The sequence below is a fragment of the Centrocercus urophasianus genome, unplaced genomic scaffold (assembly GCF_019232065.1).
Source record: "Centrocercus urophasianus isolate 14NV4802_14NV808 unplaced genomic scaffold, USGS_Curo_1.0 seq_47, whole genome shotgun sequence".
NCBI classification, from domain to species: Eukaryota; Metazoa; Chordata; class Aves; order Galliformes; family Phasianidae; genus Centrocercus; species Centrocercus urophasianus.
This window is the reverse complement of record NW_024885055.1, coordinates 147,757-169,568: the sequence shown is the minus strand read 5'-3', so window position 1 is coordinate 169,568 and position 21,812 is coordinate 147,757. Positions and strand designations below refer to the sequence as shown.

At 53.7% G+C, this 21,812-nt stretch overlaps 2 protein-coding genes across 2 annotated transcripts in view; both read left to right on the top strand.

Moving 5' to 3' along the window:
- Positions 1 to 6,686, top strand: part of TOP1 (DNA topoisomerase I) — a 62,280-nt gene extending 55,594 nt beyond the window's left edge. The window contains exons 15-21 of the mRNA XM_042834499.1: positions 60 to 245; positions 1,441 to 1,509; positions 2,140 to 2,254; positions 2,858 to 2,985; positions 4,096 to 4,190; positions 4,734 to 4,883; positions 5,274 to 6,686. Of these exons, the coding sequence (XP_042690433.1) occupies positions 60 to 245; positions 1,441 to 1,509; positions 2,140 to 2,254; positions 2,858 to 2,985; positions 4,096 to 4,190; positions 4,734 to 4,883; positions 5,274 to 5,376 (846 nt within the window). The 3' untranslated portion in view covers positions 5,377 to 6,686. The remainder of the gene's footprint in view (positions 1 to 59; positions 246 to 1,440; positions 1,510 to 2,139; positions 2,255 to 2,857; positions 2,986 to 4,095; positions 4,191 to 4,733; positions 4,884 to 5,273) is intronic.
- Positions 6,687 to 9,020: 2,334 nt separating this feature from the next.
- The window catches only part of PLCG1 (phospholipase C gamma 1), a 30,054-nt gene continuing 17,262 nt past the window's right edge, over positions 9,021 to 21,812 (top strand). Inside the window, exons 1-2 of the mRNA XM_042834553.1 lie at positions 9,021 to 9,210; positions 20,982 to 21,134. Of these exons, the coding sequence (XP_042690487.1) occupies positions 9,021 to 9,210; positions 20,982 to 21,134 (343 nt within the window). The remainder of the gene's footprint in view (positions 9,211 to 20,981; positions 21,135 to 21,812) is intronic.

Genomic DNA, 21,812 nt, shown 5'->3' with positions numbered 1-21,812 from the left:
TCTGTCCTTTACAGGGACGGTTTGAAATGCTTCCCTCTCTTGTCTTGTTGTAAATGTAGCTTGCTCTGAGAGCTGGCAATGAAAAAGAAGAAGGGGAAACAGCTGACACTGTGGGCTGCTGCTCTCTGCGAGTAGAACATATCAAGCTGCATCCTGAGCTGGATGGCCAGGAATATGTGGTTGAGTTTGACTTCCTCGGAAAAGACTCCATCCGATACTACAACAAAGTCCCTGTTGAGAAGAGGGTAAGGATCTCCTGGAACACTCACAGCCACTGAACTGCAGGAGAACGTGGGCAGTGCAGTCTTATTGGCAATAATAGGGGGCTTTTTTCCTGGTCAGATACAGCAAGCCAGAAAACAAATTAGTTAATGTTCTTCCCTTCTTACTGGTAGCACCTTTAGTTGGGACCGACGAGCCAAAACGTTCTTGGACGGTGTTTCTTCCTTTAATTTTTTGTTGTCTACCAGTTTCATATCTTGGCCTTATTCCAAAATAAATCCCCGTCCAGCAGTTGGAGCTGGAGGGCACTGTCCAGAAGGACGTTGGTTATGTGGATGTAAGCACACCTCTGGCCCACACCTCTGCAGTTAGCACAGTATGTTGGATCACACGCATACAGTACTGTATTAATTGTAATGACACAGTGCAGCAAATACTGACCTCTTGGCAAAAAAAGATGGGAGAAAAAGAACCACATACTATGGCTGGTATAGAAATCAGCAGATGCTGGACTTCTTACTCCCTTGTTTAAGGAAGAGAACATTTTTCAGTTTCAATATACTAGTGTTGGTCTCCCTTCATGTCTCTTCTTCAGAGATTACAATGGGGAATTGATTATTCTGGAACTAGAAATCTCTCAGTGTAAGGTATCTATAGAGGAAGGATGTGTGTGTTGATGAGAAGCTGGAAACTGGGGATTTGAGTACACAGAGCTGGGATTAGTGGTCTCTGTATAATCAAAAAGGCTTCAATTATTTTCCCATCCCAATGAGGCTTGTTTAAGATGGAATTGGATGAAACATCTAACACTGCAGTGCAAAGGGATGGGGTTTTGGTAGCTTTACTCTGTGGGAAATGGCTCAGATGTCTCTTTGGTTGGAATAATTACTGAGAGAAAGGGGAGCAGGTGGCTTTGAGGTCTCCTCAGTTAGGCTGCTAAGCAGAACAGAATCAAGGCTCCTGCAATCTGGATCAAAAGGAAAAAGAATAAAGAGCATTAAATGCCCAGGACTCCTGTTGCCGAGGCAGAACTTTAAACATGAGCATCATCTTAAGAGATGGATCTTTGCCTCCTATTAGGAAGTTGGGCCCAGCGTTGTCACCGTTGCCTGAAAACAGTTGAGATGGCATCTTGGCCGTGTTACTTCCTCACATATTACTGCTGTCCAGCACTGTCCAGTCCTGGTGTCTTAAGGTGTGGGTTTTCTTTTCTTACAGGTTTTTAAGAATCTTCAGCTGTTCATGGAGAACAAGCAGCCTGAGGATGACCTTTTTGACCGCCTCAATGTAAGCACCTAGTTATTTGGAAGGGAATGGTGGTAGAGGACCATAAACAGGCTCACTCTGCACTAGGCAATAACAGCTGCTCTGTTCCAAAAAATGGTTTCAGTGGCAGGTTGTGTTTTTTTTTTTTCCAGAGCTGGCCTCAGAGACCTGAGTGAGAGTCTCAATGTGTTGTCTGTATTGTTCACTGTGGCTGCAGGTTCCTGAAGTGATGGGCTTTTACTTTGGAGAGCCTGGCTGGCTCTGACTTGGATAGGTTTTTTCACAGCTCGGAAAAGATGATTGTGAGTTGACAGACTTTCAGAAGCCATCCCTAACGCACTCGGCTCTATGGGAGCACCGTGGTGATTAAAGCACACTCCCTGGGATGGGATAGGCATGTTTGTACCTGCTGGGAACCATAACCTCCACAGTGAAGGAAAGTTCTTTGACCATTCATGGTGCTTGATTCTGGTCTAATATTTACCAGTTCTTCTTTCACTTGTGGCTTCAGTGATGTTTTGGCCTTTGGGTATCAGGTCCAAGTATGTGCGCCATGCTTCTGCCATGAGCTGTATCATCATCATCAGTGTGCCCAGAGATGTCAGTTCTGTAGTCATTTCTAATTCTATTTTCTCCTTTCTGCTTCCTTAGACCAGTATCTTAAATAAACATCTTCAAGACCTTATGGAGGGACTGACAGCCAAGGTATTCCGTACTTACAATGCCTCCATCACGCTACAGCAGCAGCTCAAGGAGCTCACAAACCGTAAGTCCTGTCCTTGTAGTTCCCATCCTGCACTACAGACATGGCTTAACTTTCTCTCTGCCTGCCTGGTTGCTGTTCTCCTGGTGTGGGAGTGTTGAAATGCCTGGTGCTGGGACAGTGCAGAGCTCATCTGTGAGCACACTACAGTTTGCCTGATAGGCTATGCCTGGCCTTTACCAAATCTCCACTTGTTAACTGTAAAATGCCATAGGTGACAGGCAATCTCTGTAAACAGCCCTATGGTTCTTGGCTGCTCATTCACAGACACACTGAGAACTGCCAGCTCGCACTTCAACAAGTGTACAAAGTGAACATGTTGGAGGAAACTGCCTTGAGCAGTGCTCTGCTGTTGAGCATGGCTGTGCTTCCTCTATCTCTTGAGAGACAGATGTTGTCTTTGTTGGTCTTGAGAGAGTTAAGGTTTGGAATGGAAGGGGTCAGGCTCTTGGCACTTTGATTCAAGTGTAGTGTTGAGACTGTCCCATCAGAGGGCATGGTCATTCCTGCAGTGATTGTGAGCTTGTAGAGTTGTTGGGCAGTGCTGGCTGGGGCTGCTCAGCCCTGTAGAACACGAACTGTTCACCGCTTTCTTTTGCTTTGCAGCGGATGATAACATCCCAGCGAAGATCCTTTCCTATAACCGTGCCAACAGAGCGGTTGCCATTCTGTGTAACCACCAGAGGGCTCCACCGAAGACCTTTGAGAAGTCCATGATGAACCTGCAGAGCAAGGTACCCCCCAGCCTCTGGGTTGGGGCAGGGCTCCAAGTGCTGCATCCCAGGAGTCGTGTTTCCTTTCACTTGAGGTGAAATGGAAGCGGAGCCTGCTTTTCCCTGTCAGGAATCGATTAGTGCTGCGTCAGGTGGGCCTGCTTGGAGAGGCAGACTCTAGAAGCACAGTATTGTGCTGGAAGGGCCACCTTTCAGCTGTAGTACTCTTACTCTTATAAAGATCATGACCAGACCCCTTTATTCTGTTGCTAATCAGACACTGAGTTCTGCTGCCATCAAACTTTCAGAGCAGCAGCCTAGCTCTGATTTGTATCCTCTAAAGAGCTCAGAGTGGGCATCTGCTCCAGTTGTGTGAAACCCAGTGCAGGCTGCGTATGTGACACATTGTGCCCCTCTGACTTGACCTCTTCCTTTGCAAATTGTTTCTGGTGGAGGTCGTGAGGTCCAAAGGAGTTAGGTCTGCTTCTGGTCTGGCTTTAGAATAACCTTCACAATCAGGACTTCTGGTTTGCACTGCAGTGACCCCTGCTTCTGTAACACCTAACATGGCTGCCTTCACCCTAGATCTTAGAGCTGGGGGGATGTTTAAGGGGATTGGCTGAAGGGGCTGCATAATGCTATATCTCCCTGAATCCTGAATTTACCAGTGGAGAACTGCTTGAAGCTTTAATACTTTTCAGCCAGAAAGATTTGGAGGCAAGAACAGATCCCTGCTGAGGGAAGAGGGATCGTTCTTCCATGGTATTTTCAGAACTGGTACTGCTGGGATACATTAAAGATAGGCAAGCTGCCTAGATGGGCTGTTGGCAGGTCCCTTTGCCTGCTTTGTTGTAGCTTTATTAGAAGGCTTCCAGGAGCTTTCTGCCAGCACACCACCTTGTCTTTGGCAATGACTGGAACCCTGTTTTCCAAGGGAAACTCCTCACTACAGTAGGATTTGCAGCAAACTGAAAAGCCAGTGGCCTCGTTGTTCTGCAGAAGTGCACCTGAGCGCTGATAACTTCTGAACTCGGTCACAAACTCACTCCTTTGGTCATGCTGCCCAGGGGTGACTGCCACAGTTGTCTGCAGCTTGTTGACAGTGCCGCCCTCTGGTTTTGCCTCTCCTAGATCGATGCCAAGAAGGAGCAGTTAGCTGATGCCAGGAGAGAACTGAAAAGCGCCAAAGCTGATGCCAAGGTCCGGAGGGATGAAAAGTCTAAAAAGTAAGGCTGGTCCTACTAGGCTGTGCAATGCTCCCAGCACCTCGAGCTCAAAATGGGTGCTTCAGCCCTCTGTTCTGTTTCCCCAGCCTGTGATCCAATTGATTTGGGAAGACTTTCTCAAGCTTTCTTATCCCCTCTTTCTTCTGTGCATGAAGAAATGGCCTTCAAGCCATCTGTGCTCTGCAGAGTAGTCACAGGGCTGCTGGGTTAAGGGAGCTCTGAAGGCAGAATCCAACATGACTATTACAGAGGGATAGGTGGGTTGGTTTTAAAGTGGGTGTAGCATCAGTGTAGTTGAGGCTGTTGCTTCCAACCCTTTAAAACAAAACTACTGCTTAGGATTTCTGTGCTGCATCTTTCAAAATGTCGGTTCTTAATTGCATGTGCTGAGTGTTTTGTGTCACCATCTGTGCTGACACAACTGCCTTTTGAGGCTGGTAGCATTGCTTACATGGAGCAGAGTCCCTTTGCCTTCCCACAACACTGCTGCCTGAAGCCCAGCAGGTCATTAGGCATTAACTATTTTTTCCTCCCTCACCCCAGGGCAGTGGAGAGCAAGAAAAAAGCAGTGCAGAGGATTGAGGAGCAGCTGATGAAGCTGGAGGTTCAGGCTACAGATAGGGAGGAGAACAAGCAGATCGCCTTGAGCACCTCCAAACTCAACTATCTGGATCCTAGGATCTCTGTTGCTTGGTAAGTGCCTGCCCTGGGCTGTGCAGAACTGCATCTTCACGTGCATGTAATCCCACTGTCTGTAGGCAAGGGCTGTGGCTGAGAGCAGTGCCCCTGGGCTGCCAGGGAGGTCTGACTCTTTATGGCCTTCTCTTCTGCCTCCACATGCTTTGGGGAAGTTTTCAGTGGATCTCTTGGGTCAGGTGCCACATGCCAGTCGTAGCCAGCACTGTGCTGGGAGGTGATGGCTCAGATTGTGCAGGGTGCAGCAGTGGAAGGCTGGTCCTGCCTGGTGGCTGCGTGTCCTGTAATGGAGCTGAGCTAGGGAAGTGCTGGGGAGGGTTCTGCTGCACCACAAGGCTTTGGGAACCCGTGCTGGGCTGACACTTAACAGCATCTCTTCTTCTGCAGGTGTAAGAAGTGGGGAATTCCTATAGAGAAGATATATAACAAAACCCAGCGAGAGAAATTTGCCTGGGCTATCGACATGGCAGAGGAAGACTATGAGTTTTAACCTGTTTTTAATGAGATGAATGTTATGGGAATAAAAGGGGGAGTAGCCTGGTTTTTAGGAAGATTGATAAACTGTGAGCCTTACTTGTCCTTGGATGCTGGGGAGGGGGGAGAAAAGGGGCAAGTGAGCATGGGATAAAACAGCCAACATCTTGTAGAAAGCATAACCTGGAAATATCCTAAAGGAGCTGAGCCAGTTGTCCTATGGACAACTTATTTAAAAATGTTTCAGAGATCCAAATTCTAGCTGTCTGGTTTGTGTGGTTTTTCTCTTGAGGCAGAGCAAGTGGATGGAGGATTTGTCAACCTTCCGCCAGGCAAATTCACCATCACACTGAGAGCGTGGGAATCTTTAGCTACTGTATACAAAATCCAATTATATTGGTGCGTTTTTACAGTTAGGGTTTTGCAATAACTTCTATATTTTAATAGAAAATGGACTCCTTAACCCCTGCCCTTCCCCCGCCCCATTTCAGAATCTAACAGATCCGATTTAAGAAACCCAACGCACCTGTTACAGCTGTCACTTATAGTCATGGAAGTATCCAAGATTATTTTTTTTTAATTGTCACTTGAAACGGTCGTGGCATTGGAACATAAATAACAAATATCCACCGCATCCGTCGGAAGCAGAGCGTGATGGGAAATGGAAGCGGGCCCCCCCGCCTTGTGTGCGTTCCTTTTGTTTTGTTTTTAAATGTGAATTTTTATTTCTTTTAATTATTTTAAAATATTTAAACCGTTTTTCTTTCCTTCTTCTTGATCTCAAAGATCACGTCGATGGGGGGGGGGGGGGCCGTGCTTTGGGATCCCAGCACAAATGCAACGGGCAGCGAATGCCGTTCCCGTCACGCTTTGTAGTGAACGCGCTCTGTACACTTCAAGAATATTTCCTTTTAGGTTTGTCAGACTGTTTTACCTTCCCCCCCCCCCCCCCCCCTTTTTTTTTCTAAGCCCCCTCTCTTTTACTTGAAAGATTTTATTGTGTAAAAAGAAGTTTCACAGGTCAAAAATTTTGAGGGAAATGAGCATCGGTCCAAAAAAGGAAAATAATCAAGATTTTAGGGCTTTTATTTTTTTTTTTTTTCCTTTTGTAATTGTGTAAAAAAATTTTAAAAAATTACAAAGCAGAATTTTAATGTGAAACCTTTTTTTGCTATAATCATTAGTTTTAGAGGCATTGTTAGCGTAGTGTGTGTGCGAAGACCATTTCCTGCAGCCTTTCCTCAACAAGTATCTTCTATTTTTATCATGAATTCCCTTTTAATCAACTGTAGGTTATTTAAAATAAATTCCTACGACTTAACTGAGTGTTGGCGTCGGTGTGTTCTTTCACCGAGGGCCCCAGCCCTGCCCCAAGGTCAGGATGCTGTGCTGGAGCGTCCTGGGAGAGGGGCTCAGCCCCCATAGCGAGACGTGGAGCTTTCCTCATCCAAACAGCAGCACGAGGTGCTGAGGGATGGCGGGGGCTGGGGTGCACCCAGCAGGCCCGAGTTGAGCTGTAGGTGGGTTCATGGAACAATGCAGCACGTGAAAAATCTCTATTTCTGCAGCCTGCCCCGAAGAACTTCCCATCCCACACTGCTGAGCACTGTGCTGGGGCGGGCAGAGCGCAACAGGGGCTGAGCCCACACCTCTCCTCTGGGGGAAACTGAGGCAGCGAGCACTAATGGGACCGGAAAGGGTGAGTTGGCTTGGCACTGCATCTGCTCTGGCAGCCCGGCTGTGCTGCGGGCAGCCCAAGGAAGGCTGCAAACCCTGCTGGCTGCAGCCCCATCCCCCCTGCGGCCTCACAGGCTGCAAATTGAAAACAGGTGAGCTGGGAGGCAAAAGCAGCCTGCGTTCCTGCAGGGAACTGTTTTGGAGAGCCCAGCAGGAGAAGCTCCGTATTCCCATGGCTTCCATCCTGGGCTACGACAGCCCTAATGCTGCTGTTCACTGGAGACCGTGGGGCTGTTCTCAATGCTGATCCCTGCCATGGCACACAGCAGTTCCTGGGCTCTCATGTAGGAAGGATGCTGAGCTCAGGCACACGGGGGTGGCTGCAGGGTTTTGCTTCCCCAGCCCTGGAGGCCATCTCTGCACTGTGCCTGCTGGAAGAGCTCACCCCACTGCTCAGGGAGCATGGATTTCTTTGAAAGAGTCCAAGGAGAAAAGGCTGTGCTGGGGCAGATCCCTGCACAGCTGCTGGGTAGTGGCAGGCAGCAAACAAAAGGGCTTCTGCTCAGGTTCTCCAGTGGCACCTGCAGGGCCTTGGAGCTGGGCAATGTGCTCTGACAGCACAGCCAGACGGGTCTGGGAGCACAGTAATCACTGCCTCTGTTTCTCCCACAGCTGTATTACTGCCTAGGTTTGGCCCTCAGAACAATGATATGCCCACAGCACTTTGCTATTTGAGGAGTCCTGGGAGCAGGCTGCTTCCTGCTGGTCCTCAACAGGGATGAATGGGGAGCAGCTTCCTTATGGGACCTGGCATGAAGCTCACGTGGCTGCCTGCCAGCACTGCCCTGTCCATGTAGCACAGGTGGGCCAGGTTTGTATCTCACTCTGTTCATCTTTTCCTGTCCCAAAAATGGGTGAGATGCTGAACTGTGAAACTTGGAGGGCTGCTCTGCACGTGTGTATTTGTCCCTTTGGAGCCTGGTGGAGCATGAGGACAGAAGCAGCAGCAGTGGGATCTGTTGAATCGTAGAATCCTACATCCCAAGTTGGAAGGGATCCAAAAGGATCATTGAGTTCAACTCCTGGCTCCTCGCAGGAGCACCCAACAATCAGACCATATGTCTGAGATGGTCATCCAGAATGGTGAGCTGGTGCCAGCTCAGCAAGTGGTGCCCTCTGCGGGGTCACCCCTGTGCCAGGCAGCACTCAGACCGCACAGATCACAGAATGTCCTGGGTTGAAAAGGACCACAGCGATCATCTCGTTTCAACCCCGCTGCTCTGTGCAGTGTCGCCAACCACCAGACCAGGCTGCCCAGAGCCACATCCAGCCTGGCCTCAAATGATGTGTGCAGCAAATAGGTATCTACAAACAACCACAGAACTGTACGTGCTATATGGGGGCCTTCGGCAAATCACTGCCCCCCGCTTGCCCTGCTGCTGGTGTTGGGAGCACCCGGCAGCCCCCCGTCCCCACGCTCTGCTCCGTACCAGGGGACATGGCGACCTATAAGCCCCTCCGCTGCCCCCCTCTGCCACGCCGGGCCCCCACACCGCGCGTCCCCCCCATCCCGGGGCAGCTGTTTGGCAGCACACATCTGGCGGCCAGTTGAGCGCGGCTGGGGGGCCGGGCTGGGGGGCCCGGAGGGTTCTGGTGCCGCTACCACCATCATCTGCTTCTCCACGGGCACCCCGAGGCGCTTCCATCCACGCGTGGGTCCGCCTGAAGCGCCGAGCCGCACCTCGGCCCCGGCTCCGCGCGCGCCCCGGGGACGGCGGCTTCTCCCCGCCCCCCCCCGCACCGCGCGGGCCCCACGCGTGGAGGCGCCGTCCTTCGGCCGCGCTCCGCCCCTTCGCTCCTCCTCCTCCTCCTCCCGCAGCTCCCGGCCGCGGGGCGGGCGGGTCGGGGCGCGGCGGCGGTGGCGCTGCGGGCGCTCCGCTCCCCTTTGTTCGCGGCGCAGCGCGGTGCGGGCGGCGGGCGCTGATGGCGGCGGGGCCGGGGGCGCCCAGCGAGGCGGAGGCGGCGCATCTCTGCCGCAGCCTGGAGGTGGGCACCGTCATGACCCTCTTCTACTCCAAAAAGTCGCAGCGGCCCGAGAGGAAAACTTTCCAGGTGAAGCTGGAAACGCGGCAGGTCACCTGGAGCCGTGGCTCCGAGAAGACCGAGGGAGCCGGTGAGTGTGAGCCGAGCCCACCCCCACCCCACAACCACCACCAACCACCACCTCCTCGCCCCGGGAACGCGGCACCGGGCAGGAAAAGCAGGACGAGGTGTTCCTGCTTCCTGCGGGATGGGGGCGGTGGGAGCCTCTCCGCACCCTCCCGCCTCCTCTCACCCACTCACACACCCAAAAAAAAAAAAGACAAAAGGAACCCAATCTCCCCCCCGCCCTCCCCCAGTCCCCCGGGTAGCTCCGTGCGCATCCCGCGGCGCGGCCGCACGTGACGGTGTCCGGTTTCGGTGCCCCCCCCCGGGGCAGCCCGAGCTCCTCCGTGCCGTGCGGTGCGGATCCGTCCCGGCCCCGTGCGGGGTTCGGCCCCGAAAGCTGTACGAGAGCTGCGGGGGCCGCGACTGAGCGCAACAGATGGGATGGAAGGAGCGCAAAGCGGGGCGAAACGCGGCAGCGCGGCTCCCGCCTCCCGCTTAGCCGAGGATGGGGCGTCGGCGGGTTCGGTACCGCCGGGTTCGCTGCGGACCCCGGCAGGGTTGCGGTGGGACACGGTTGGTGGCGGCTCTTTCCCTCACACGGTGCTCTGCGGGGGCAGAGATTTGTCAGAGCTGCTGGAGACCACAGGGAGAGGTGGGAAGGGGAGGGGGGGAGGCCCTGCGCTGGGAAACTTCCGAGTCTGGTGCTGCTTTCCTGGGCTCTGGGCTCTGAGCTCCCATCCCCAACGCTGTGTCTCCCTGCTGACCATCCGATACGTGGATGGCGTGATACAGCAGAGCCGTGGCAAGGCCAAACTGCTCTGCAAGTGCTGCAGGCCCAGAGTGGGGAGAGCAGGAGCTCAGAGCCCTGTTGGGTCCTCAGACGAAGGATGGAGGTGTGGTGGTTGCTGTGCTCCTCTGGTGGGACCCCGGAATGCAACTGTCCCAGCTGGGGGCTTTGTTTGAGGCTGTGCCCCGCAGCATCTCCATGCCGCTCTGGAAGGGCTCTGCGGCCATTCGGAGGTGTTGAGCTCCCCACGGAGCTTTCAGGCTCCCTTCTCCCCATGGGCAGACTCCCATGAGTCTCTGTAGGGCTGGGACTGTGCCTTCCAAGGGATCCATCCTCAGCTGTGCTGGTGATGTGGTTGTGGGGTTCTGCTGCTGTGCCAACAGCCAGGAGCAGGACAGAAAAAGTACAGAGTGCATCCCAGGGACAGAGATGATCAAATAAGAATAATTTTAAAAATCCATAGGTTTTTAGCAAGAGAAAAATGGGGATGGATGAACTCCAACCAGAGGTTCCATCCCATGCATCCATCCATCCATCCATCCCCATCTGCTGCTGGCACCAGCAGTCCTGTGCTCAGTAGCACAGCATGGCCCACCCCCAGGCTGCAGCCCTCGGTGCCCCCCATGGTGTCCCTCAGCTCCCAGACAGAAGCTGTCCTCCTGCCCTGCTCCTTTGTGAGATGTCCTGGGCAGTACAAGGTGGAAATATTGGTTTGTGTTGTTTCCCCCGAGGCCAAGCTGTGCTGGGATGTGAGCAGGAGGCTGGGGGCTGCTCTATGTGGCAGCACTGGATTGGATGTGACTTGCAATGTGTGTGAGGCAGGAAGCAGGCAGCTGGCAGGTGTGCTGTGCCCTGCGTGGAGCAGCGCCTCCACCCCAATGCCTGTGCATCACCAAGTGCTGCCATCATGGGTTGGGAATGGGTGTTTGCTGGGGTATGGAGAGCTGGAGGGAGCTTTGGGTGGTCCTGTGCGTGAGTTGTCTGGGTAGGAATCATGCTGGTTTCTGGTTGGTTGCGTATTAGGAAAAGCTTCTTCTCAGAAAGAGTGTTGATGCAGTGGCACAGCTGCCCATGGCGTGCTGGGCTCAGCGTCCCTGGAGGTGTTCAGGAACTGTTGGGATGTGGCTCTGAGGAATGTGGTCAGTGGGTGTGGTGTGATGGGTTGGGGATCTTAGTGGTCTTTTCAAATCTTAATGACCCTTTAGCCCATTTCAGAGTGAGGAAGCAACTACAGGTAACCCAGGGGTCTCAGATTTGAGTCACATCCCTGTAAGGGAGAGTTTCCTTCTCTCAGGACACCGTGCACTCAGCAGCAGTGAGGTTGGGCTGAAGAGATGTGCTCACAGTGGGATGAGCAGCATCAGCACTGGAGCTCTCTGGGGCTGGATACACACACAGAGGTGCAGGCAAGTCACTGCTAGCATGACCCTGGTTGGGGTGTAGGGATGCAATACCTTGGTGCCAGGAGGAGGGGGGACCTGGCTGGGTGACCCCTGTGTAGAGCTTTGTGCGTGTCACATAAAGAGTGACCTTGTGTGATGGGCAGCACTCACTGCCCTCGCAGCAGCTCTGACTCAGCAGCGGGCACTGCCAGCTGGGCCGGGATGAAGAACCTCCTCTGTCTGCACGGGCCCATCTCTGCTCCTCGTTAGGCTGCTCCTCGTTAGGCTGCTGGGGCAGGAGGAGGGATTGGCTTGGGCGGGGGGAGCATCTCGCCTGGAAAGTGCTTTTCCAAAACCAACATCGTGTGCAAAAAGAGCAATCTGTGCACACACGAAAAAGCCATTTGTCCATTAATATTTGTCTTTACGCTGGGTGTTTTCAGCCAGCTCTCATTATCAGCGCATAGCTTTCTTGCTAATAACTCCGCCGAGGGCCGGGCTGTAACGGTGGGAAGAGCTCTAATAATTTTCTGTTCTTTTTGTTAATCACCCACAGCACAACAGAGCCGATCCCCGGAGTCCTTTGTCTTTTATGCACTTTTTTTTTTTACTTCCTGTGTTATGTAATTCTTTTTTAATGTAAGAAGGTCCTGCCTTCATAACTCTGCATCCTGGGGGGGTTGCGGGCCGGCTCCTAATTGATCTGTTTTTCTTGAACCGCATCTGAAAACTCAGAGAGTTTGCTCAGAGCACGAGCTGCAAATTTGGAGCAGATGTTTGTTTTATAGGAGAGAGAGGGGGAGGAAGGGGGTAAACACCTCGACAAAGCCCTTGGATGCGTTCTGGCGCTCTGTGAAATGAGCTCAGTCCTGTGGAGGTGGAGAGAAGCCGTTGTGGCAGTGCAGGAAGAAGGCAGAACTGTAAAACAGGAACGCAAAGCGACCCCGCAGGGCAGCCCTGCTGTGTTTCGGGGCCAGCAGCGATGCTGTGTGCCTCCCTCCCAGCCTGCTGCACGGGAAGGCTCCTGGGGACATCAGGTCTGGGGACGCGTGCCCCCCAGCAGCAGAGCAGCCCCCCCCAGCTGCTGACCTCTGCTGCCCTTTGCACCGCATCACACGGTGGTCGCTGCTATCAGTGCCAGCACAGCGCCCGCTCAGCCCCATTATCTTATCAGGGCGCCGCCTGCGGCCACCAGCAATGGCCATCGGCGTCCCACGGCCCCTGGAGAGCGGGCGGGCGGCCTGCTGCCTATCTGGCAGATTGCAGATGGAGGCCGAAAGGCTCCGCTGTGTGCTCTGCAGGAGTCGGTGCTCAGGTCTGCGTGTGGCCGACGTGCTGCAGGAAAGGGCGCAGCCTCCCGTGGGGTTCGGCGGTCCTGGGAACGCAGGCGCTGCTCTTGGGCTGAAATCTGCTCCTCCAGGGAGCTCTTGTCCCCCGGGAGGGGACCCAAGTGACGCTGCCGTGCCGTGATGAGGATGCAGAGTGAGGATGTGGCCCGTCAGGATCGTCCATGGGACAGACTTTGCTTCCTCGAGTGCAGCCATAAGCATCTCCCTGCTGAAAAGGGCTGAACAGGAGTGGGAGAGGAGGGCACGTGGTCCAGGGCATCCCTGGGCAAATCTGCCAGCTTCCCTGGGAGCCCAGGCAGGGACTGTGTGTGCCATGTATCTGCTCCTGGGCTACTACAGGCAGTGAGACCTGGTGCGCAGCATGGCATGGCAGGGAGAATGTTCTTGGAAGGTGCTCAGAATGCTTTCAGAAAGTTACACCCCATCCACTCATACCTCTTCCCCTTGGCCTGTTGAATTTGGAGAGCTGACAGTGTGGGGATGCTGTTACAGAGAGAGGTAAGGGCACCTGCCCAGCACAGGGTAAAAGCTGTGTGAGCCAGAGGAAGGTTTGTGTGTTTAACAGAGAGCTGAGGCGATACAAGGAGAATTGCTCACTGCCCGCGGGCTCAGAGTCCTGGGAGCTCTGAGCAAGTTTGATGGGAAGCTGCTGGCTCTCTCTGTGTCTACTGCTGGGTCTCTCATCCCAGTATCACATGTGAGATCGCCTGAATATCTCACACGTGCTCTGTGTGGGGACAGAGCACTGCTGGGTTCACAGCTGCTCACCGCTTCACATCCGTACCGCTGAGGTGCTGGGTTGGGCAATGCAGGTGGTTCCCTTCCCACAGCTGTCAGAAGGGGAGCAGACTTTCCTCCAGCCTTTGGGCTCGGAGGGTTTTTGTGTTGTGCAGAGCGCTGTGCATCGTGCAGACAGCACTCTTCTTTTTTGAGCTTTTTGATGCTGGTTTGAACTGGAAATTTTCATTTCTTTTTGCATGGCAAGGGGCAGGGGTGAGTGCAGGTCAGGTTGCAGTGTGAACACAGGGCTGTAGGGAAAAAGTCATTGCTGTCCCCAAAAAGCAAAAAGGACGATGGAGGCTGGCACTGTGTGTGTGCAACAGCCAGCAGAAGCTGGCAGCCCGCGCTCTGCAAAGGCTCACCAAAACCAGGATTCTTACATTGCTTTTTCATGCTGAGTGTGTGGTCGGGTGGCTGTTCAGCTCCATTTGAAGCTGTGGATTCTGGGTTCAGCTGGCTGGAAAGCCACATAAAACCTCCCAGACTCACAAATGGACCTTTCTCCTGCTTCCCCCTGCAGCTTGTACCTTCTATTTACAAAACTTGCGGTTCTGAGATTTCAGTCAATAATCCCTTCTCTTGTTGCTAATGCGGTGCCCGGTGGCGTGCCTGGCATTCTGCAGGCAAACCAACCCACATTGTTTTTCTAAAGATTACCCAGACAAAGGTCGCAATCCAGCAGTGAGCTCCCACACGTGGGATGTGCTGAGCTGACTGCATGCAGCCTTGAGGAACAGTGGAGGCTGAGGGCCTCCCCAAACCATTACAAAAGCATTTATTTTCCTTTTCTTGGAACGTGACTCTTTCTGTCTGGACGTATGAGATGGTCACACAATGATCATTGCAGGCTGCTGTGCTCCCTGTGGCATCGCTTTGCTGTCTCCTGCTGTCAGCCTTGCCTAGTGGCCGTGTGCCCTGCTGCAGCATGGCAGTGCCCTCTCACTGTCTGTGCTGTGGGTCCTCAATCCTCCCTGAGGTCACCCTGCTGTCCCACCCTGGGATAGGGGCAGGCTGTTGGAAGGCTCCATCCGAGGTGCTGCTCCAGCTACCTGGAGAGGTGGCTGAGTGAAGCCTAAGGAACGTGCAGTGGATTTCCCTTTTCTCTTCTGTATCTCATGCAAGCATCTATCAGCACTATGGTCACATCAGATGGTGCTTGAAACCACAGTCACTCGTCTTCCAGCACTGCATCTGTGGGCCCTGCCTGCTGACCCTGCCCAGGGTGAGGACACATCTGTCAGATATGGACCTGCATCTCTGTGTGGGGCTCTCCCGGCCCATGGCAGCAGTGGCCTGTTTGGTTTTGGATGGAGTGATGCCGGCAGGTCGGCTCTCCATGTCGTGGTGAGTGGTTTCCCTGCGTTCCCTGTCCCTGAGAAGACTTCAAGTGCACGCGTACTGGAGAGACATCAAGGCAGGCTGCTCCCTGCAGGGAGGCTGGGTAGAGCAGCTGCTCGAGAGGCTTTTTCCTGTTTACTTGCTCCAAGAAGAGCTGGGTAACGTGCTGATTAAAAGCCATCTCTCCCGGCTGTGCCTGTTGTCCCTCCTCCTCCCGACCCATCTACAGGGTCACACTCTTGCTGTATTGGCAGAGAATTGTGAAGATGGTGCAGGTTATTTGGTTGCTTCTCTGGGTTGCTTCACTTGCCATTTTTTTCCCCTCTGCTTTCCAGCTTTGGGGACCACGCTCCTGACTTAATTGCTCTCCCAGCCCCAGCTGCTGCCCAGAGCCACCCGGCTGTCCATCAGCTCCTGGGATGGACTGGGTGGAGATGTGGGACCGTGGGAGTGCAGGCTGTCCCAGGGGACTTTAACCCCCTCAGCACCCACCCTGTACATCTGCAGCCCATAAATCTGCCTTCCAGCTGGCAGAGGGGTGGGGTGGCCGTGTTTGTTTGCCCAGCACTCAGTCATCGACTGACAACGTGATCTTTCTCAGCACGAGCTGCAGATAGCCCAGCCCGTATCAGATCAGCAGCAGATAGCTGAGCGGGGGGCATCTGCTCTCTCATTGTGACCAGCTGCCATCCTGCAGGCTTTCTTCGTCCACTTGTTCTGGCTGAGATGCAGCTTGGCTCTCAGGGAAGCATCAGAAAGTGGTTTTTCCTCTTTTTTTCATTCCTCTTCAGTGTCTCATCAGTCATTTTAATGCCTTGTGGCGGTTTGTTGGAGAGGCCTCGCTGCTTGTGGAGCACGGCTGGGGAAAGCACCAAGACAAGAGCAAGAGCCTTGGCACGCCAGCTTTGGTATGAGCCTTGGAGCAGCTCATCTCCAGTGCTGGAGACCAAATAAATCCCAGGTGAGGTGGTTAAGATGAGGTGAAGCCAAGCAGTGGTGGAGTCTGGCTGTAATGACATGAAGGCCATCGCCAAGAGCTCCTGCATCTTCCACCTGAACTGCAGGGCACAGCACCGCTTGGGCTTAGCTGCTCTCTGCTCAGTGCTTGGAGCTCCTCTGCTGCACGCTGCTGTGGTGGGTGGCTGTGCAGCAGATGGGATCTCTGCACTCTTCTTCCCAATTTCTACCCTGGCAATGAAGAACTCAGGTGCTCATAAAGACAGAAATAAGGCATCTCCTTGGTGCTCTCTGTCAGTGCTGCGTAGCAGTCATCTTTGCTGGTAAATTACTGTCACGGAAACTCAACTGTGTCGACGGGTGGGATGGGTGAAAACTGAGTCACAGCATCTGAGCACCGCTGGCATTTGCTGCGAGCGTGGCAGATCTTTTCTGGCCTTTGGTTTTCACTCCTCACCTCTGTGCCCTCCTTATATCCTCATCCCAAGCACAGCTTCACAGTAGGCATGGCTCCCTGGGCTCAAGTCAGGAATACAGAAGTCCCTGTGGAACTCTCCAGGCCCACGTCCACCATGGCTTCCCATGGATGGCATGCTGTCTGCTGTGCTGCTGGCTGACCCCTCTCCTAGGGCGGTGTGGTGCCTGCCCTTGTCCCTGCTCTTGGTCCCATGCCTTGTCAGAGGCCCTAATGGCTGTGGGTGGGAGGGCAGCTGTGTGTCTCCACATCTCTCTAGGCACAAGGAGAGAGCTGCTGCTTGCTGCGTTCATTTGCAGAAACCTGGCCTGGCAGCTCCCCTCTGCTTCTCGCTGTGTCAGATGCCTCCATCGATCCGTCCGTGTCCTCTGCAGTACCTTTCAGATCTGGTTACCGCTGCACGTCCTCTCTGGAGGAAAGGAGGGAGGCGGGCTGCAGGAGTTCCCCATCCTCCCACCCTTTTATTGCGTTCCCTTGAGGCCGTGATGCTTCTAGCTGAGGCAGGGCTGAGGGAATGGATCCTCCATGCTGTGCAGGAGGTCACCTTGGAGCCCGCCATCCATCCAGCAGCACTGCTATGGACCTTCCTCTTTCCATTTGAGTCAGTGGAAGCTTTTGCTTCTCAAACAGGCCAGGCTGGTGACTGAAAGGCGGCCCAGGGCCGTGTTTGGTCTGCAGTGGGGATGCATTGCTTTAAGGGTGGCAGTGCTGGGGGGAAGCAGCGCCCATATGTGAAGTTTTGGCCTTGGTAGCTGAGACTGTGCGGTGGAAACTGCCAGCCTTCACGTGCCTGCTGCTTGCTGGGCTGTGGGCAGAGATGTTGAGATAGCAGCATCCTGCTTTGCTCACTTGGGGGACCAGTTCTGGTTTTTTTTAACATGTGTTTTCTTGCATCTGAGAGTAATCAGGAGAAATATGCTGATGATGCAGGATAGGCAGCCGTCAGCCCCCAGCTAGCTCTGTTCCTGGTACTGGGAGGATGCTCATGAGATCTTGAAGGTCACTTACACGAGGCCAGGGCTGGTGGAGCAGCAAGGCAGGAGCCGCCTGGGGGTCTGTGCTGCCCTACAAGAGCAAGGCAGTGTTTGGGCAGAGCCTTCACCTCTCTGCTTCAGACTGTAAGGATGAGGAGCTGTGAATCACCTCATCTCCTGCCCATCTCCTGCAGCATGCTCTGCCCACTCTGAGAATTTCTGGGGACACAGGGAGGAGTCAGAGCTCAGAAGCCACAGGGCACGTGATGCAGGGGTGCAGAGCAGCTTGAGGCGAGGCAGGAAGCTCTGTGCCCACGGAGCAGCTGCTCCTGTGGTTGTGCATGTGGGGGCACTGGGGCTCCCCCAGAGCAGAGCGCTCTGCCCCATCCCACTGCTGGTGGTCAGCTGGGATCAGGCCGCTTCCATCCATCCTGGCTAACTAGGAGCTCCCTGCTGCCTCCAGCCCACTGAGTTGTTTTGAGCACCATCCCTGCTCACTGTGGATGCAGCTGCCTCTGCTGTACAGCTAACACAGATGTCAGTTCGTAGCAAAATGCAGCAGCTGAGAGTAAAGGTTGCAGTTTGCTGTGGGAGTGGGTGAGATGAAGCAGCTTGCCAGAGCTAGCCATGGCACTACTGAGCCAAGGCTGGAGGGAAAAACAGCTTAATCTGTGTCCTTTCCTGAGGCAGGAGAGGTTCCTGCACATCACAGCAATGAGAGCAGTGGGATGAGTGTGCTGCCGAGTACCAGGACTGCTGTGTTTCCCCAGTGCAGCCATGACAGGGAGCGAGCTTTTTGCAGGGGTTTGGGTGCCTTAATAACACGGTAGCTCATCTGTTTCCAGTTCGTAGAAGGACAAGGAATGTGCTGGGGTGCAGAGCTGTGCTGTGCGGGTGTTTTGGTTGGCCTCTGAGGATGCTCAAGCCACTGGGTTGGATGAGAGGCCTCAGCGGGTTCATTGCTGCTCTAGCCAGATCAGCCATTTGCTGATGCTGTGGGATCACCTTCCTCCAGAAACCTGAGTGCTGATGGCTGTGTGTGTGGCCAGGGAGAAGGAGCAGAAACCCAGCACTGCATCTCTGTGCACAGACAGTTAATTACCATTGCACTATCCCATTTAGTCTCATCTATTGAGAAAAGTGCATAGGGCTGAGAGGCTGAGGTATTGTCACTGTGAAAAGCTGTCCTGATGAGAGAAGGCTCTTCCCACTGAAATAGGTTTCTGTTGTGTCAAGGTTACTGCCTTCTTTCAGATAGGATATAAAGTGTTGGTCTCCACTTCTCGTGTGCCCCGTGGGTGCAGCAGCCACGTCCAAGCTCAGATCCTCACTGTACAGCTGGCACCTCGGTGGGTGCAGCGCAGCACAGTGCAGCAGCGTGTGCACAGGAGCAGCGCGTGGTGCAGGCGGTGCTGCAGCGCAGCGCATGGCTGCAGTGCTTGGTGCAGGAGGCCCTGGCCCTGCTCCAGCAGAGCACTCAGCACTCGCTGGACCCACCTTCCAAAGATGAACAGCGCTGGCCCCAGCAGTGCATTCAGTGGCCTCCTATTGAAGTAGTGAGAGGGAGGTACTGCTGTTATTCCCTGTGGTGCTACGTAACAGATTTCTCTCATTTCTACCTGTATGCCTCTATGAGTTGGGGCTTTTTTTCCATGTTCCTCACCTGCTGTGCTTTCCCCGGTGGCCAGGCCTTCCCTGGGAGCTATGGGAAGACTAGAAGTTGTCACGCAGGTTGTGGCTGGGGGAATCCGTGGTGCAAAGAAGACATTTCTCACTGTTTTTTTTACTGGGATAAGAAGGTGGCAGTCCTCTCCACCTACGTAGGGCAGGGTCAGTCCATGCTAGGTGAGGTCAAGCTGCAGTGACGATGAACACATGGATGTCAGTGCCCTGTGGTCCCCATGGGGACATTCTGCACTGTGCAGTGCTCGTGGTGTGGATGGATGGGTGTTTTCCTGGAGGTTGTCCCTGAGAAATTCATCCCAGAAGGTAACCTGGCCCAAATCCTTTTTTTTCTTTTTTTTTTAATTATTATTTTAAAATCAATCTAACATCTTTCCAAAAACCCTCCAGAGATGGAGATTTTGCAGCTCTGTTTCAGGGCGTCCTTATCCTTACAACACTCCGTTTTGGTGCAAGAGAAAAGTGGGGTCTGGTGCTGGGGCTGCCCTCCCTCTGCTCCCCCGCAGGCTGCATGCAGGTCCTGTGCTGCTGCCGGGGCTTTGCTGCCCAATGGGGACATGGGATGCTGTAGGGATGCAGTATTGCAGTGCTGCACGGCTGGGACGATGGCATCTGTGCTCACTGAGCTTCCTGCTGAGAGCTCATTTCCTTCCACAGTGCGAGGAGGCTGGGGGGGTTGCAGGAGGCTGAGGGCTGCCGCGTGGTGAGGTGCGGGCTGCAGAAACCAAACCCTCATGCACCCAGTGCACATGGGTATGTTTGGGAGGATGAGAGATGAGCAAGCAGCTGCAGGCAGGCGTGGGCCGCAGCTTCTTACCGGCTCGGTGTGCAGGGTGCTCAGAACAGCAGCCGTGAGCCCAGCAGCTCCCTGCACCGCGTTCCTTTGCTCCAGGGGCTCTCCCTAGCGTGCATTTTGGGGATGCAGTTTGCAAGGGTAGCTCAGCCTCCTCTATCCCGCGGGTGTGCTTTGCAGCAAGTACTTATTGCCTGGTAAACTGCCATGAAATCTGTTCTTTCCCACTGCTTTTGTCAGGTCCTGGGACAGGAATTGTCTTTGCTGTGCGCGTCCCAGATGCAAAGACCGCAGCTGTGATGCGTTTTTATTTTAGTGGTAAGATGACATGCCATGTCACTAAGGATGTGACACACAGACAGATGACAATGGGACACCATGAACGTCCTGGCAGCCAGTTTCCAAAGGGTAGGTGATGCCTTACAAAGGCATCTGCTGGCTGTAGGGGGCTTGTCCAGCTGTTCGTGCACCTGGGGAGCTGGATCCGCACGTGGCCTCAGCTGCTGAGCTTTGGGTTACTGCAGCACCAGGCAGGGTTTCGCTGTACCAGAGTAAGTTACGAGTAAGCTGTGGCCATCCCAGGCTCCCTATGCAAGGTTTTTAACAAGTGCCAGGCTGTATCCCAGCCTCCTTTTGGGTTTGCTGGGAGTGAGCATCTCACGACCCAACTCAGTGCTGTCAGCCTCTACAGACTGGTGGTTAGCTCACACTTCTGTCTGCTCTCAAACTGCATCAAACGGAAGCGAGAAGCAGATCAGTGCACAGTGACAGTGGTAAGTGGAGTTTAATTGGGATGAATTACACTCCAGGTTTGCAGTAATCACCATCCCACATTGCTCAGAAGCATCGTCTGCTTTGAAAACGTGACTCAGAAATGTTGTTATTTGATTCCCCCGAGTGTTTCAGAAACTATTTTTCCAGGAAGCAAAGATTCTTGGGTTTGGGTTTGTTGGTTTTGTTTTTGGGTTTTTTTTTTGCTGTTGTTGCTGCTGTTGTGTTCTCTTTGTCTGATGGTAATGAGTGTCCTTTCCCAGAATTTCCTCTGGGGAGAAGGCTGAGGCCGCCCTCTTCAGCATCTCTCCAGCTCCCTCTTCTCTCCCATGCTAGCATGCTGGCACACTGCATCCTGCCATGCTTCAGTTTCCCCATGCTGCGCTGGCCGTGTGAGCACTGCACTGCCCTTCTTTCTCCCTTAAGGAACCACAGACCCTCATCTTCTCAGGAATTTCGAGCTCTTTGCTGAAATCCCTTTTGTTTTTTCCCCACGTTGTCTCTCAGTGGATATTCGTGAAATCAAAGAGATTCGTCCTGGAAAGAATTCACGTGATTTTGACCGGTACCAGGAGGATCCGTGCTTCCGACCAGACCAGTCCCATTGCTTTGTGGTCCTCTATGGCACAGAGTTCAGGCTGAAGACCCTCAGCTTGCAAGGTAAAGGGCAGGGGGCAGGCCAAACAGTCCCCACATTTCTCAGACATCCTTTTGAGGGACTCTGGGACACATCCTGAGCAGATGCCCTTTTTGCCTTGCAGAGGGCATGGCTTTGGAAGCAAGTGGCAGCAGCGCTGTGACAGGCACTGCTTAAGTCAGTAACCGATCTGGTAAAGCCAGAAGTTGGGTAACAAGACCCCTTATTTCAAAGCACTGGATGTAGTGCTTTATCTCAGCTGGACACATCACGCATCAGCTGAGTGCTGTCAGCCACACACCAGTGCTCAGAGCTCACTGGTTCCTGCTCTGCAGCTCAGAGCAGGAGAACAGTGCCGGCTGGTGGCACAGGGTGACTCCATGCGTTGCTCTCAGCTTTCCTGAGCATCCTGTCCATTGGCTTAAGCTGCACTCGGGGCTCTTAGCCTTGTGCCTCGCTAATGCAGTGCTTTCTGCTGTTGAGATTCATCTTGTCTGGGTGGAGGATGGGCTCACAGTCATGTGCTGCAGTTCGGCTGATGGGTGATGCCTTGTTATCCTAGCAGTACCCAGTCTTGTCTCATTTAGACCCGTGTAGGCAGGTCGTGCTGACACCTGAATGTTTGTCAGATCTGCCTTCTGGATGGGGCTGCAGCTCACTGGGACAGAGACAACCTTCTTTATTCAGAGGGAATTGCTGCC